This window comes from Nipponia nippon, unplaced genomic scaffold (genome assembly GCF_047370975.1).
Source record: "Nipponia nippon isolate SJK-2023a ecotype South Korea unplaced genomic scaffold, ASM4737097v1 scaffold_6, whole genome shotgun sequence".
In the NCBI taxonomy this organism is placed as follows: Eukaryota; Metazoa; Chordata; class Aves; order Pelecaniformes; family Threskiornithidae; genus Nipponia; species Nipponia nippon.
The window spans coordinates 70,201,017-70,219,335 of record NW_028262380.1 but is presented as its reverse complement, the minus strand read 5'-3'; the positions used below and the strand labels follow the sequence as shown (position 1 = coordinate 70,219,335).

General features: G+C 43.8%; 1 protein-coding gene across 5 annotated transcripts in view; it reads right to left on the bottom strand.

Moving 5' to 3' along the window:
- MAML3 (mastermind like transcriptional coactivator 3) overlaps nucleotides 1-18,319 on the bottom strand; it is a 284,155-nt gene that overhangs the window by 80,170 nt on the left and 185,666 nt on the right. For all 5 annotated transcript variants that reach the window (XM_087736314.1, XM_087736313.1, XM_087736310.1 and 2 more), the window contains one exon: nucleotides 8,384-9,874. In XM_087736314.1, the coding sequence (XP_087592440.1) occupies nucleotides 8,384-9,679 (1,296 nt within the window). In that variant the 5' untranslated portion in view covers nucleotides 9,680-9,874. The remainder of the gene's footprint in view (nucleotides 1-8,383; nucleotides 9,875-18,319) is intronic.

Here is an 18,319-nt window from a genome sequence, read left to right as displayed (position 1 = left end):
TTCAAAATAGGCTTTATGGTTCAAAACAAGTTCAAAATAGGCTTTTTAATTACAGGATACCCTATAACCTTTACCCTTACTGATTGATTGATAAGCAGTTTTGCTTGCTGCAAGCTCCTTAACAGACAGAAATCAGAGCAGAGTGAGAGTGCAGGAAAGGAAAGGGGGTCCGTGACAGAGCAGGCTGGGTGATCACCGTAGCCCGTGGTGGGAGCAGAAACCACATGGAACGTACTTAACCGAGAGCAACAGTCATTGCACCCCTCCTGTGGTAAAGGGAGCACGGGGAAGGTACTGCTTATTCAAGAATAATTTTGTTGCAAGAATATTGCTACATGCAAAATTAATCTTTTCTTCAAATACTAATAAAAAAAAAATTAGTTTGCTTGGAATTAAATCTCAATTTGTATAGGCCCCTACTATGGGAGGGAGATGGAAAAAGATGGAAACAGAGTTAATTTTTAATCCAGTCTCCAGTTTTCTTTACAAAGGTTGGGAAAGACAACGAGAATGTACTTAAATTGGAGAATAAACTCCCAGACTACCTGGAAGAGGCTTTCCTAGCAAAGGGATTTACTAACAGTTTGTTCCCTGCAGAACAGAATAGTCAAAAGGCAATTTTAAATTTAACGTCGGCAGAGATACACAAAACAACACGCAGGCTTAGAAGCGCTGCGAAGTGTGGAAATACAGCCTGAATGAGGCAGTCCGGTGCATCTCTTACAATCAGTACAGCAAGCGGTAAGGGTCCAGCTCCCATTAATCTAAAGCGCACTGTTATATGCCTGATGAAGACTAATCCCTTATTTATTTATAAACAGATCTTTAAAAACTGATAGGGATCTGTACTGTTAAATCTGGTCAGGAGCTGGTGATGATTTTGTTACTGCTGTTAGCTGCAAGGTCTAGTAAACCTATTCCACGCAGAAAATGCACGCGCAGCCTCCTTGTTTGTGGCAAACGAAGGAATTTCAGTAAACACTGCGCAATTACTTCACGCCTGTCCTCAGTACAGGCAGTAACTTTGAAACAGTGTCATTTGTTTCTGTGAGGTGTTTTTTCTAAAAGGACTACATGACACATTAGAAATACGAACGCGACCAAAGAGAAGCTTGCAAGAAAGAGGTTTGGGGTTGCACCATAACCTTAATCGTCCAGCTGGGTATCACGAGAACAGATGACACTGACATGGGGGGTAAGGAAAATCCCCAGTATTACATTATCTTATAATTTGGCATGTTTTCCTCTAAGTTTCATTTTCTAGAGCCAAGAGGGTGAGGGGGAATCAAAGCTTTACTTCAAAAAGTAAACTTCTGTCCCAGATGGATAAAGAAGAACTGGAAAACAAGAATCCTAGCGGTTCAGAAAACAGGAAGACAACTACTACCACCATCCACAATATATATTATTTTTATGAGCTCATGATTTTAAAGCAATTTTAGAATTTCTGAATATTTACGACCAGCAGTGCTATGGGGCACGAGTTGACTCTTTTGAGACATTCAAAGTTATATATTAATGAACTTAAACATAGGAATACAGATTCCTCTAAAATTAAGGTCTAATTATTATTTCTGAGATGTTGCGAAGCAAACTGGCAAACTTGGGAATTATGGAAGGAAAATGAAAATACAGGGGCAAGAAGTACTCTAAATGTCTAAACTCCAGAAAAAGGTAAAGTTAAGGACAATCATGGTCTTAGAGAAATGACACAAGGACAAATTTAAAACTGCGAAATATTATCTAAATGCAAACTGTGATCAAATCTGCATCTTGGTTGGGCTGTGCAAGATCACAGACTGGAGCAAAAGGGATCAGACCAAGTCACACCAAAGCGCTCAGACAAGCACTCTGCTGCGAGGCATAAAACAGTAACTAGACAAAGTGCATTGCCAAGGATGGGAACCTTAGTCTTAGTCTTTGGATTAAGTTTTCTCTCAAAATAAAAATGGGGCATAACAGAATCCAACTCATGCGCTGAACCCACTGTCTACATCAAAACACGACAGGCACCGTTTTCAAATAAACACTTTTCCTGATCCACAAAGAGTAAAGGCAACAACAGATGACCGGGTTTACCCCTGTAGCTCTGCTGCAGCGAATACGCTGATTCTCGGCGGCGACCGCTGGAGTGGGGGAAGCAGGATAGGAAGGAGGAGGGCTTTTGATTTTCCAGAGAACACTAGAACGCTGTTAGGCAAAGAAAAGGCTACGTGGATCTTTCAGCCACCATCTAGCACTGAAAACATCAGCCTTTTTGTGCTAAATTAGTTATGCTGATGCTCAGAGGGCAGCAAACTAGCCTGCAGAAGAGCACAGTATTGGGGAGAGCATGGTATAAACATCCCAGTATGTTCAGTGGTGCTGTGTCGCCAGCTTATGACAGATCCAACCATAAAAGCGGGTGGAAAGAACACAGCTTTACACCATCTGTATATTAACATTAAGAGCATATACAATAAACAAGAAGAGTTAGAGAGGCTCATGAACAGTAAGAAATGGATTATGGCTGGTATTGCTGAAAGCAGGTGGAATGGGTCATGAGACTGGAAAACTAAAACTGATGATGATACCTTGCACTTTAAGGAGAAAATGGCCAAAAAAACCCCATGAAAGGGTAGCGCTTTATGTAAAAATATGCTGCTACTAGCTATAGACATTTCAAAATCATAATACTTTGCGATTGCAGTCGTAACTAATAAAACTAAAGGAGAGTTGGTTGGCACATGTTATATCATCAGACTAACGGGCCTCGCTAAATGACAGGACAAACTGCTCTTTACATAGCAATCTCGATCACGTAGGAAGAAAAAGTATGCTATCATGGTGACTTCAACATAGGGAACATTTAATATACACTTTGTGCAGTCAGTAATACAAATTTTCTGCTTCTAAAAGTAATGTAGGACAATTTATTTACAGATGAGAATAACTCACGCTCTGAGTCTTCAAGAAACCAGACAAGAAGCAAACTGCACAACAATGTACTTTCGCAAATCTCGACAAGTGGAGAAGTTTCTAAGCACCAAAGATTTACCACTACAACTGCGATATTTGAAAAGGGGAAAAGACTAGTTATTCTGACACACTCTCCAGCAAAACAACTGAACAACTGGTTTCAGTTCTCTACCAGCAATGACTCAGAGGATAAAACAGGAATACCAGTCAGCATGGTTTCAGGAAAGCAGGTTTCACCGAAGACATCTATGGTTTTCTTATGATTAGTTCAGCTGGGGCATGGGAGCAGTGCTCTTATACTTTCATTCTGCAAGGCTTAGATTAGAGAAAAAACTTAGTATTGCAGAAAAACATTTACCATATGGAATGAACGAAGTATGTATTAGGTTAAAAAGTACACGCCCACAGGTCACAAAATGGGGAAACACCAACAAGCCAAAATTCGTTTTTTAGGATTATGCCATGGAGATCTGAGCTTAGCCAAGTGCTGTCCAACATTTGTTTCTAGTGATTGATGCTAACATGACCTCCTTCCCAACAAAATGGGCAGAGGATTGCAGGAATGGTAAGAAGGCCAGGCTACTGTTTACAAATTGCCTGGCAAGATGGTCAGAATCTGCCCAAGTACATTTCGATTACCCGTCTGTCCCCAAGAGTCTACGGGAAACTGACTTCTGGGGAGCATGTTTTGGCATTTGTAAAAGGCAGGCACTGCATCTGAACTCCAGGGCAAACCTTTTGTGGAAAACAGTGGCTACGAGTCAAAGATAGCCTAGACGGGCATTCACTACATCTCTATGGGCTGTTCGGCAAGTGATCCTCACAGTCTCAGTCATTATTTCCATTCTGGCTTGTCTCCCCTAAAATCTAGTACGACAGTTGTGTTTCTGCCACGTTTCATGCAGTGAATACAAATCTGTAGGCTTTCTTTTTTACTTTCAGGTAGGCTTTTAAAAAGGCCAAATCCCAGAACATCAACAATCTCTTTTTCTCACTATCCCAAAGATAACCTTCAAAAAAGTATAAAATCTCTTTTACAATTCCAGTGAGAAGCACACCTTTTCACTTAGAAAGGACAAATACAATTACGTTTTGGAAATGTTTTCTGGACACAGATCTCCCTTTATCCTTCACACGCAAAACCAGACTGAGCAGATGACGCATCTTGAATTTATAAGATTAAAACAAAAGACGGAAAAGAGAAGTTGAAGATATTCTTCCAGTATGGTGTCATTTATCCTCTTCATTCACATCCCTCCAATTTCAAACAACGTAACTAGTGGTTTTAATAGGAACTATAATTGCAGCATCCTCACAGTCCCATGCAGGCAAAGAGCTGCAGACTAGTTTTATTTTTCTTACACCCATGGAGAATTCTGTTTTGTTGCGACCTCTCATTACTCTCCCTCACTCACTCGGCTCCAAACATCAAATTCTGTCTCAGCCATTCAACATCTATTCCGTTGGGCTGCTTTTTTCTTTTACCATTACGCATACATATTGAACAGCTGGAGCCAAGAAAAGGCACAATTAAAGATTCTGAAATTTTCCAAAGAAAATGTTTTCACTTGTCCCCAGTTTGAAATTACTTTTTGGTTTAAAGAAAAAAAAAAAAAAAGAAAAGAAAAGCAAAAAAGGGCCTCCCAGAAAACCTTACATACACCTCAAAAACTAAATGGAACATTTTAGGTTAAACAAAGCTCTAATTTTTGAGAGAGGAGGTTGGTTTAGGCTTGCTCGCTTTTATTTCTTAAATCACATAAAAAGCCTAAACAAAGCCCCTGTTGCATCTTGGTGTGAAACCAATTTCTTTTATTATCACAGAGAATCAGAATAGCAGAGGACCTCTAGCTCTCAAATACCCACCAAGTTACCAGCCCCAGTGAAAATCTGTACTTGCTGTTCTAGCCTATAGCTGCAAGAACCACCCAAGAAAAGCAAGAGGCTAAAGGGCAATACCTGCCATATCCTCACAAACTAACAACTGGTTTTAGGGCAGATCAGGGTACATGGGGCAAGGCAAAGAGCAGGGATTTCTAAGTATGAGTCTGACCAAGTGGAGAAGTCAGGCACCAGGGAACACTAATAGCAGGACAGAGCCTTGCTGAAGGTAGATGGATCAGGATCTGACCATGGGTTTTGCTGAATGTAGATGGGTCAGGATCTGACCATGGTTTTAATAGTCAATTCCACAAAAAGCAGTCTGAATTACCTTCAGGCTAACCCCGGAAAAATTCCCAACTCAAAAATCCAAACCAGTATCTGCTTTGTGGAAAAACAGACAAATCCCCCATCCAGTGCTCCTTTGAAGAGAACAAGCTATACTATAAAATAGAGGACATCGTGGTCCAGGGCGTATGGGTCGTTCAGCATTAGTGTGATGAAGGTTACAACCACAGTACCAGTACCAGTCCTGGATCTGCACAGCAAAGCAAAGGACTAACACGTCTGACAGGAAGAGTTCCAACACCGACAGTGTAGAAAGCCTTTAGAGAAACCCTGCTTTTGTTGGATGCTAGTTCTGCTAGCTAAGCTGCTAATTTAGCACTCTGCCTGTCCAACCACTCACACGGATATCGAGCCGCACAGCTTCCTCTCTCGCTGCTCACCTCTCTTTACAAGAGTATGCAGTGATGCTCAGCAAGCCCAGGACACGAGCCCAGAGCACCAGCACTGACACGTTAATAGGACAGTCACGGGCAACTGACCTCCACAGAGCATTTGCAAGGTCTCGGCTGGACTGAAAAAATGGCGTCTCTCTAAAGTACGCTCAACGACCGAAGCACTGAGTGCACGTAAAAATTCTGCTTCTTAACAACAGGAGTACCCGAGGCCCAAATGGACGTAGGTTTAATTAGCGTACGTAGTGCACGTACGCACACAACTAGCCATACCTGAACTTTACAGCAGTACACGCAAAATAAGACCAGGCATTTTTGTACACGTCTGACGTTCCCTAAATCATCTTTTGGTTCTCAAATATGCCCTTGTAATAGCCACCTGACAGAAATATATGGTCAGTGCTAATCATGAGATGCAACAGCTAGAATTTTTTTGCCCCTTAAATGCCATTTGTTAAATCCTCATGACTATTTAACACACACACACACACACTTTTACAATTCTGTATCAAAGACCAAAACTACAATGAAAGTAGAAACTATAAACTGACTGAAAGATACATTCATTTTACATTCAGAAATGTGTTTCAAACCAAAGAGTGCAATCTCCTTATTTTCCATATATGATTTGGCAAGTCTGACCATCCGCATCACGCAGTAAGTAGGAGAATCAGATAATCTGCATCAGTCTGGATTTAACTCAACAATATCAATATATCGTTCTTATCACCTTTGCAAAAACAATCCGTTTCCACCAAGCACATCTCACAATAATAAGTTTTCCAATTTTCCACAGAAAAATGCTTTTCAGGGAAGCAGGAAGGGAAGGAATGAAGAAATACATAACAGTAAGAAATCTATTATTTCAACCTTCCTCACCAAAAAAAATCCCTTCAGTGCAGGCAAGTGGGCTTCACAAGTTGCGAAGGGACCTTTCTACGTCTACACACAAGCAAAAAGTCTCTCATCCTGACTGGGTCAATAAATGTGAATTGCACACATTATATAATAAAGTATGGCTTCACCTTAAGTTTCTTCTCTATAAGATATAGAAATGACTTAATATCTGGACTTGTTTTTGGAAGAATGTCTAGTTGTATCCAAATATCTAGCTTTTCCTACGTTAAAAAAAAGGAACTGAATGAGATTAGATACATGAAATCTTGTCTTCCTGTTCACACTGGAGAACTGCAGTGAGATATTAACATGAATTTCTCAACTTATGAAACGGAAGAGATGACATTAACTCCTTCACATATGCAGTCCGTCCTCTCAACTGTTTGATGGGTCTTTGAGTTCAACAGATTTAACATAAACAAAGAAAAGAAACGATAAAGCATTAGACAGCCTGACCAAACATTCTCTGCCTCTCAGCTACAACCTGACAAATTCTGTAGCTCAGATTACAGTCTCAGTTTTATGTCATTATCGCAGTATTTCTCTAGATAAGTCTTCACAAAAAGAAGAGGCTTTAGACCAGCTATTTCTAATGCAACAGGCAAGCAGAATTAAAATAGAGATACGAACCTTTGAGCTGTCACCATACATCTTGAACCAAAAACAGGAGGCAGATGAACATTTCTTTTTGTTTTGCAATTAATTTTAAATAATGTGATGGGCTCTGACCTGGTAAAGCTCCTACTCCTCCTGTTGGTAGATCCCCAAATTCCACAGGCTGAAGAAATGACAGATTTTGCTGTATTTCTACATGCATTACAGTGTGATTCACAGTTAAACCATGCTCAGAAGGAAGTACTCCTTGTAGGTGGTGTGGAAACAGCTAATTTGGTAAAAAGCTGTTACGCTAAATCTATCCACCAACAATTCTATTGTATCAGAATTCCTGACATGTTTTAGTGAACTGATAATTAACTTTACTTCTTTTTAAAACCCTTAAAACAACATCCAGAAAACTTATTCTCAAGCCTTTTGGTGACACCAGTGTGCAGATCTTTACAGGGGCTGCGCAACTAAGAGTACCCAGCTGACCTAGGAGGTGACAGGGCATTCCTATAACCATTATTCAAATCCATTATTAGTTCATTCCAAAGCATTCCCCAAGCCTGGCAGCTGCTGCTCCAGAGGTTAGCATGGAATACATGTGAGACAGTGATGCCAAGTCGCTAAGGCCAACATGGCTTCAGCCTCTTGCTGAAAGACTCCACAGATTCATAACAATAAAGTACTTGAGGTTGCTAAAGACTGCTTGGAAGTCCTGGAATAAACCATCTCATTTCACGCATGGTTCAAGCACCACTACAAGCATTCAGCTGTGCTTACTTCTCCCAGTGGAAGTCAAAAGGCATTCAACACCCAAAACGTCCTTCCTTTGTCCCCTGAGCCAAAATGCCAAATATGCTGTTTAAAGCTGGCTGGATCCCTGCCCCAAGAAGGGGTCACCCACTCCGTCTTTTTGTTACAATGCTAACTACACTGTGGAAACTAAGCCATGCAGTAGTTTGGAATCCAAAAGCATCAGGTCCTACATTATGAAAAAAAGGAAGCAAACCCTCCAAGGAGGAGTGACTTCCGACCCAAAACTTCCCAGAGTGGCCCTAAGCACTCATCAGTAGAAGCACAGAGAAAGAGCACTAGTTCAGAAACACAGCCATTTAACAACATTTCTAAAGTATAATGCAACATCATTTCAGTCATTTCTTAAAACAATCAAGCTCCAATACCACACGAAAAGTCCAAGAAGCGTCTGCAATGACGTTCCATGCTTTCCAGGAGACTGTACAGAGTTACTAAACCTTTGTATCAGCCTCTTTTTGGTTGCCCGCATATCGTGCACTCACGCTTACCTGACCAAGGGAAGGAAGTGTTGCATATGCCATGGGCTGATTCATCATTCCTTTCTGCTTCATGATGAGCATACGTTTCTGTTCCTCGCTCAGGTGCGCCATCTGAGCTTGCATCTGCGGCTGCTGGGACTGCTGCTGCTGGATGTACGGCATCATGGGGTTCTTGCTGGGATTTGCCATTGGTGGGGTCATCCTCTGACTCAGCTCAGCATTGAAGTGGGTCAGAGGTTTGGTGTTGCCATAAGAAAGCATATTGGGCTGTTTGCTTAAGGAGTTTGTGCCCAGGTTATTTGGCTGCTGACTGATCATATTCATGTGATTTTGAGGGAGGTAGTTATTAATCGTGGTCTTCTGTGGATTGTTTGCCATAGGAGGCACTATTGGGTTTTGGTTGTTAAAGGCTTGGGGATACATCATTGGACTATTTGGTTTGTCTGCACTGAAGGGTCCTCCATATGGACTAGATGGAGGGCCCACAGGTGACCAGCTTGAGGGTTGATTTGGATGCTGCTGCTGCTGCTTCTGCTGCATGAGCTTAGCTCTTTGCTGCTGCTGGGCTGCCATTTGCTTGAGCTGTTCAGCTGGAGACAAGTCAGCGCTTGGCATATTCACAGGCCCAGGCCCTGATCCTGCCACAGTTGCTGCTGCTGGATTCATGAGATAGCCATTTCCAGACCGCGTCTGCGTCTGGCCTGGAGTGTGGGCCTGGCTGGGAGTTTGAGGTGACTGAACAACACAGTTTGCTGGTGAGCCAGCAGGGATTGGGGCTGGCGGGGCGCTGGACACAGATGCTATGCTAGAGGCTGTGGAGACGTTTGAAAATGGAGGACCGGAAGAAGGCGGCCTCACCTGGGGAGACCCCAACGGGACATGAGCAAATGGAGAATGAGATGGATCACTTTTCACGCTTGCACTCTCTTGAGTCTCTGTGGCAGGCCTGGGAAATTCTGGATCCTTCTTCTCTTCAAAGTCTTCGTTGAACAAATCTTGTATATCATCTTCTGGAACAGTGTTCGCTAGTTCATCTATTAGCTCCTGCCACTCTTGGTCGTTCAGGTTAATGTCTGAGAAGAGCTTGTTCTGATTTGAAAGAGATGTTTCAGAAGTGTCTATGCAGCTGGGGTCATCCAAAGGCTCTTGCTTTAGCTCCTTGTTCTGCAGGATGTTAAAACTATCGTCTAGCTCGTTGCAACCATTAACGGGAAGCTTTATCTCGGAAAGCCCACCGTTTTTACCCAAGTCTTCTAGACCACTACCATGAGTTCCACTGTTCTGCAGGGGCAGGGGAGCTTTCATGTCAAGCTGGTGAAGAGGAGAAACAGCAGGCAAAGGCAAATTATTGGGCAAACTGTTGATTGCTTCAATGCCTGGTACATCCTTCCGTATCCTCTTGCTGGTTGGAGAAAAACTTCCATCACAAACTCCATTCTGCTGTTCTCCATTGAGAGGTGAACGTGCGCCTTCCAACTTCCTTTTGACAGTCTCTTGAAGCTTAAAGAAAAACAAGAGGGGGAAAAAAAAATTAACCAGTTGCAGAGACAAAAAAAAGTACTGATGAGCCTTGTGACAGATACTCGTCATCGAGCCTACTAGTGACAATAAAAGTTTTGAAAACTCTGATTAGGAAGTTTCTTTGATTTCATTCTCATGCCTTGATCAATTTTAGAAGATGGTTTAAAACAAACAAACAAACAAAAAAAAACCCAAAAAACAAAAAACCCACCAAACCTGCTCCTGAATAGGACAGCAGAACTGTAAAATATGTCTGTGCTCTCCAAGCTGCCAGAATTTTATGGAGCAAGCTGACTAATTCAACTTTTTGGTGCCTAACGCAGTGATGAGACTTAAACAGTGCCTAACACAGTGAGGAGTCTTAAATTGGACCAAAAAATGGAATCACTAAAATTTACTATTTACTCTGAAAATCTTTTTGTTGGAAGTTTCTAGAAGCTTCTTGAAAAATACTGGCAATACAACTGATTGACTACTTGTATTGAAACATGTTGTTGACACTAACATTTTTTAAGAAAATTCATTAACATGGTTTCATTTGATTAGCCCTCTGTTGTTGGCTACAAAACATATTGAGAATCAGTTTTAAGTGAGGAAAAAAAATACATCCACCCTAAAAAACAGAAGGCATTTTGCATGATGTTAATCAAATAATGAAAAAATGGAAATAATCTGTGTGCTAGGAGCTAACGTAAAAGATAAATAACTAACAGAAATAATAGCAAGACAAGTCTCCAGGAAAGCAATTAAATTAGAATATAAGAATGCTATTTAAAAAAAAAAAAAAAAGTGTATTAATATAAGCTTTAATTCAGGTTAAAAGCAGCATAGCAAAGCACTGTAACAACCTACAGTCCTCTCCTATCACACCAAACTTTAAGTCCTCCGCTTATGTACCAGGCTAAAAAAAGCATCCCTCTTCGGCTAAGGCAAAAAACAATAGTGGGGAGGGGAGGAAGCAAAGAGGTCACAGCTCTAGCGAACGCCTTCAGGACACGCTTGCATCCTTGATACTAGAACAATAGGAGAAAAAATACTGAAAGATTTTATCAATTTTTAAAGTATTTTTACTGGTATGAAAATCCCAGACGCGCAGCTCCCACCCCTTCCCTAACCTAGAGGTCCTCAACCTTCTTTCTTCCCACAATCCAGATCCCATTTATTTCTCCCATCCCAGAGGGCTAGTTCCCCTTTCATCCCGTCTGTAAGACAAGCAAGCAAATCCATATCTCGTCCTTCTTTTAGAGGGAGCGGTTCTGAGAAGGCTGCACCCTTCTCTCGCCCTTCAGGCCTGTCGTGGCCTCTTCAGCATGCAACACAGAAGGACATGCCCAATGCACTCATTGCTGCAGTCCCAGCTGAACACGTGTGGGACACTAAGCTACGTGCTGGTCCTCTGCAGAGATGTGACCTTTATATCAAAGCAGAAAGGCAAGTCTATGAGTTTTTAAGCAGACCATCAACTCCTTGATTCGTACCGGAGCAGAAGAGGTTTTTTATGTGGGAAAATGATTAACACGTGGCTAAGAGTCACCAGTGGGTCCCTGTTGGCGTACATGCCCGAGACTTTGCTGCCTGTTCCCCCTGCACAATGCCAGCATGTGCCAAGCCTCCCACAGGCTGAAACTCCTTCTCCCCTTGCCTTCTGCGGTGCTGCACAGAGACCGGCTGCTCTGCGACCGCAGCCTCTGCCACGCGGACTGCTGCTCGGCCGGGCTCCCGCTCCGGTGCAGGATCCCTGCGCAGCTCCACAGGAGCTGTCCTTACCCTGAGTCTTTCCCCTGGGGGTCAGGGAACAGCAAGGCCAGTGGTTTGCACTGAGAAGTTCCTCTCCCCGTGCCGCAGGCTGCGATGGGGAACCCACCTGCAGCAAGGCGGGGGTCAGGAAGGCTGTGAGCATGTTTTGGGCCTCCCCGCTGCCTGTGTGTAGTCCCCATCACTGGGCTCCCACTCCTCTCCCCTTGCCCGACCACAGCAGCTCTTGCCCCCGTGAGCTCCGCAGATGCCCAGGGATGGGGTCCCGCACATGGCAGCAGATGCAGGTGGGAGCGCACACCGTGCTGGTGCTCTCTTAATTAAAGCCCTGCACAGTCACATTAATCAGCCACGGTCTGCAGGAGCACACTGGGCTGCAGAGCACAGAGCCCTGCAGCAGAGGCATCACCTTTTCATCTCTCTGTGCCACAGCAGCAGCAAGCTCTAGCAAAAGGTGCTTGCCCAGGGGTGGTAATTGCCTCATCTGTGCCAGTTAACAGCGGTGTGGAAGGTAAGTCAACACCCTGGACTAGTGTGAAGGAGAAAAATCAGATCCCACAAGGAGGCTTATGATACGGCTCTCACCTCCGCTACTTCCCTCCCCTAAAAACCTATGTTAAGCTGAACACCACCGTACGGCATTACAGCTCCCTGCTGCTTTTTGACCGGTGTAACTGGCATGTGGCAGAAGACTACAGCTGAGCCACAGAGCTTGTTTCACTGATCTTTATAAAACCCTGGTCCAGACCCCAGAGATGAGGGAAGGATGATACAGATGTGGGAATGGCACCGCTTCACAAGCACAGGAGCACAGTTGCTTCCAAGTTTCCTTTCTTCAAAGCAGGAAAAGAAAGAGCACACTCTGGCCTGGAGTGCAGGTGGTCAGTAATAGTTGATATAACAGCTTAAAATAGCATATCTAAGTGTTGTCCCTGATGGGCCACTCACACAATTTACAGCTGAAATCACCCATTTCAGCTCCTAAGCCGTCTCACTACAAAGTCACTATCCCTCTTTGCCTTCCACATCAGAAAAACAGTTACCGAACAGCAAGTGACTCAAGGCCAAGTTCGATGGGCATGCACACGCAAAAACAGGGTTCAAAGAAACGTCCAAAACTTGCGATGGCCCTTTGCCCCGAGTTCGCATTGGCCAAATGCTGGGCTAAAGTAAGCACAGTCATACCAAAGGACCTGGTGACAGGCTTCCAGTTGTGAAGGAAAGTTCATATGAGGAAGAGATGGGAAAAAAACTTAATGGCAAGTCAGGGATTAACGAGAGCGATTTTCTTCTGAGAAATACAAGAGAACTGACTCCATACATTTCACAACAGTTTGAAGGTATCCCTTATGAACATCGGTAAGAGTGATACACTTTCACGTTGTTTCACACTTTCAGGTTTCCCATCATTTACTAATTTATCCTAAATCCATCACCTTATTTGTACATGAATGTTTACCAAAAGAATCAAAACCATCTAGTGGCAAATAACCAGCCCTAAAAATATCAGCTCCTAAAGATTTCATCATGTGCTGAAACTTGGATGTCCCCTGTACAAATATACAGTGACTTTAGTGAAAGTAAAAGCAGGCCCAGTATATAAATATTAATAATCGTGTTTATCATGCATTACAACAAATAACAGCTTTAACATGGAAACTATTTTCCATCAAATATCAAACATACAGGAATCGTGCCTGGTTGCAAATGAAAACAAAATGAAGCCTATTCTAAGTTTGTAGCTCCACATTATTCTCCTTCAGAGGTTTTAGGATTTGGGGGGTTAACAGGCACTAGAAAAAAACTAATCTTTTAATTTTCTTTGTTTGCTCATTGAACAACTGTAGGTAGACAGAAACATAATATGAAAGGTTTATTTGAAGGCAACATGCTGGATACAACCTTTGCAGGTGGGGAAGCACCTTGGCTCTGCCATTTTGGAGGGGTTAGGAGCCATAACAATAGATGCATCTCTTCTTTTTGGGGTACAACACAGAAATATTCTATGAAATTATTTCAATGCAAACGTTCATTTTCATATCTTGATTTCATTCCCAATCACCACGTCAACTATTGGATGGCTTAAATATCATACACTGACCATATACTGCCAAACAGTTTATCACCACCAGGACTCCACAGTATCTTAGACTAAAACCCCAGCGCTTCCCCTTACCTCTGTAAAAACAATGTCTGAAGTAAAATATTTCTCCTGTAAAGTGTCTTCCCTCTCCTTCTAAGAAGTAGTATATAGCTTATGCATGTGATTTACAGTATGCACCATGAAGATATTAGCAGCAGCTTAGAGATTTATGTCTAGGAGCAGAAGACTCTTGATGCATAAAACAAAAATGAAAGGAAAATACTAAAATAAAACAAACAAAAAAAAATACAACCCTTGCCTGCTTCATAGGCCTCTAGCACAAAATATTTGGCCAATGAACCTGCATTTCACAGGTTTCTACCGCAAAGCAGAAGAGAGTGAAGCAGGACTCGCTATTCTTTATTTGCCTTTGGAGAAACTCTACTTGCAGAGCAAAAGGTCAAACTTTGGCAGGTTGACTTTTTAAATTACTCTTGGCTGGGGGAGCGTTGGGGACAACAGAGGTTGTGCACGCAAACACATGCAGACCCAAATGGTCTAATCCAACTCCTCTTGAAATTTTCAGCAGAGCTGCTCGGACATCCTATGACAGACCCAATACATAAACAAGACAGCGTTGAGGCTGTCAGCAGGGCTTTCATCTGTGGGAAGAAGCTGCTCCGCTTCATCCCACCAGCAGCAATTCATTTTTCAAAAGAAATGAGACCGAGGTGCTGTTGTTATAGCAACAGCCGAGCCACTCGCCGGCCCATCCTCCACCATCACGCTGCCTTCGGTGGGCGGCTGTTCCAGTCATCCACCAGGAGTGACCAGGGCTGTGGCAGCAGCCCAGTCCTTTCACTGCTCTTAAAAAAAAGAAAAAAAAAAAAAAAAGAGGTGCAGGGAAGCCAAGAGGCTAAATTCTCTTTCTGCCTGTAGAGGCTGAGCATGATTCGCAGTATCTAACACAGGTCCACTTCCATTCAGTGGCCAGATGGTCTGTGAGCCCACAGACAAGGAGGCTGGGGTCACTTTTACAGATGCTTTCATGTACTAGCTACACAGCAGACATGTTGCTGCTGACTTCTCTTGTTAAGGCAGCTCCAGCCACTTCAATATGAGGGAAAGGCGACAACTGAGAGGTCCGGCGCGCTCGTTCCCCAGCTGTGCTGGCACATGCCTTGCTCCATAGCTCTCCGTGGGAAAGCAGAGAAACCAGCCAAAGCCCAAAGTCCATCTTCCTCAGAGAAGATGCATGTTTACACAAAGCAAGGGTTATCATATTCTCCACACTGCTCTTCCGTCGCTCCTTCTGTTAAAAATAAAAATTGATCTTTTCCATTCCTCACGTCAAATCATGGTCTGGCCCACCAGCCATCCATGTTCAAAATGGGCCTCAGTTCCCTTCCAGGGCAATGACTCAGTTTTGGCCCTTTCTGCAGGACTTCTACTCTCCCTCCCATCAGTCTCTGTCTGGCTTAGCACGTCTTCTTCCAGGTGTTCCTGAGCTTGCCCCATCTGTCTTCTGCCTTCCTCTCCTTGAACTTCTCCAGACAGATCTCATCCCCCCCCACCTCTGACAGAGAGGGCTCACCAGGAGCTCTATCAAACACCACCCCAATTCAGCCGTTTCCAGCCTGCACCCTGACGACCGAGTCAAGTTTGCTCCTTAACTTCTATGTGCTGCACTCAACTACTACCAACAACTTAGCAAGTGTCCCAGGGGTTGCTGTGAAGTGACACTAAGCAATTTGATTTGATGTGACAGCTCTCCTAAGAAAAGATGTAATGGCCATAACCACCTCTCATCTGAGATCAATAAGGAATGATGTCTTGCCATTTGCACGTCAGCAATTCAGCTTCAACATCTGAAAGGATTCCTTGTTTCTTGCACATCCTTCCTTGCTGTGCCACTTCGGAGACTGCCATTAAAAAGCCAGCAGTGCCAAAGGGTACCACTGCCCGAGGTACAACCACACCTTGTGACCAGTGCCTGAAGTCCATCAGCTCCACAGTGGCCTCTTGCTGCCGGTGTCACACAGAGATGGTGGGACAGCCTTTCAAAAGCCGAGCTGGAGCTGAACTCAGACCAGGCAAAGCGAAGGTGGGTTACATACTACTGCTTCCAACAAGCAGAAGTATTTCATGCATCAAACCACTCCCCTACTAGTCGAATTTGTTCACACTGCTGAAAGCACTGCACCGACGCCTGCTAACTCACAGGATGAAGCCTGACGTAGCAAATTGATTTTGGATCGCAATTGCTCACTTAAAGCACACGCTGTGCTCTTCCATGCTGGGCCTGCCTGCCCAGTTCTTGTTGGCCAGGGCAACGTTTCAAATACGCAGGAAATTCACATTGTGAAATCTGTTTGAAGTTGGTAAAATCTTGATTTGCCAACTTAGCCAGTAACCTGCTCAACCCTGCAGGCTCACGGAGTAACCTCTGCCTCATGAAGGTCAAACCTTTGCCTGTTACCCAAGCTGCTAAGGGCTGCCGGGGACTCTGTCATCTGCCCTGTTTTTGCAAACAGCCATCAGAAGAACAAACTGACTCCCATTAATGATAAGAAGTGAAAGGTGCTCAGGGCACCAGTTAAACCTGAAAGAGCTAACAGTGAGGAAAAGGATCGGATCCGCTTCCTTGCGCTTTAGCCAGGCTGGTCAGACAGGAAGGGTTGCTCTCTCAAGCAGCAGCGAGAGCACCGGCTGCCTGGATGCAAAGCAGGCAGCACAGGGGCCTCGCTGGAGCTGCCGGCCCCGGCCAGCTGTCAGGCTCCCAGCCACCGGCGGGAACTGGATCACGCTGGGAGGTCAAGCAGAGGACAGGGAAGAAGGGTAACAAAAAAGGCACTGGATGAGAGCAAAACAGCGACAGCACTGGCAAAGTCAAACCAGGCAAAGGCCGTGACTCTACCTGCCCTCAGTCAGCCAGGTAAGGATGCTGATGTGAGCTAAAAGAGCTCGAGAAAAGCAAGAACTGGCATGAGCTTTCATCAGAGCTTTGAGAGAGGGACGAGCACGAGAAGGGAAGGAGACACATTTCTGTAGAGATGGAGAGAGAAAGAGAGGTACCTTCTCCCATGGCTCGACTCTGCCGGATCACATGTATTTTCACCACAGACTGAAGAAGTTTTGCACTTCCATTGCTCAGGTTGTGTTGATAAGAGGACTTCCAGCTCTGCGTTTATTAATTTCATCAAAATAAATAAGATAAGCATGTCTATCTTTACTGATGTTTACTGCAGTCTTTTAAACCACCCCATTGCATTGCTGCCAGAAAGACATTTCCTTCTGTATAAATGAACGCTGTGGAGAATGCTTAGCTAGCGAGGGATGCAGGAGTGAAGAAATCTGTAGACAAATTAGCAGAGAAACATACACGAAAAATACCAACTATGCTGCTCAAATTGTATGTGTCTAGAACAGGCTGGGGAAAAAACTCTGATCCTTCTGAAGTATAAGCACATATATCAATTCCAGTTTGCCTTTTAAATATTTTTCTTTCATAATTTCTGTCTCTCCCTCTACACAGCAACTTAAATTTGAATGCAAAGACACTGAATGACATGCTTCTGAGGAGATTTGGCCTGCAGGGTCCCTGGGGAAGCTATTGAGTAAACCACAGGCAATGAATGCAATTAATTTTCTCAATACAAAATTATTGGCAAGTTTAACTGGACTTTAGAGCACAAATTATTTCATGGATGAAACGCTGTCATCATTGTCAAACAGCCTTCCTGCCTGAGCGTATGAGCTACATGGCTTCCTCCTCTTCAGGTCCATCCAATTTAATCCCGCTTAAGCCCAATAGGGCAAACACTGGCAAAGCAGTAACCTCATCACCTGGCGAGTGCCAGCATTCCTCTGTTTGTGCAAAAGTCTTAATGAAGGTGCTAAGAGCCCGAGAGCTAAACTATTTAGCTGGCAGTGCCTACTCCTGTCTCTCACATGGAAAAGCTGAGCTACACTCTCCCTGCAACTGTCCTCGCAGACGGCAGGAGCTACATTTTCAAAGCGTGTTATGAGGATTTAGTCAGGCAGCCTCTAATTGATTTGTCTGGGAGTTGTGCTGATAAATCTTCACCCTTTGAAAACATTCCCAATCTGCTTTGTATCTGGACAGCAGAGGAAACTAATGATAAAAAGCAGGCGCTGCAGATTATTAAAGCTGTACCTCCCAAAGAACTCCTGCAAAATCAGGGGAGAAAAGAAATGCAGGAACCTCTTGTGTTTTAAACTAAGAAACAGCAAAGCAACATATCCAGTGTTGTGGCACATGCACCATAGCTACTATTTCACTACTCACTAGGTCCTTAAACTGCATATGCAAGACTAGAAATGGTCTCCTGGGGAAAATCTTGCCCCGATTCATCCTTGGATGGGCACAAGTCATAGCAAGCCAGGGAAGTGCACTGGTGCCACCCTGCCTGCCTAGGGAACGGGCATTTGGGACAGGAAAGCGTTCCTGTGCTCCGCAAAGGAGCAGCAACTCTCTGACACAGCCTCTGCTTTCCTTCGTTGTTAAGGCACCGGTAGGGTATGAGCTCTGTTCATCACTTCAGAACCGACAGACTAAAATCTTG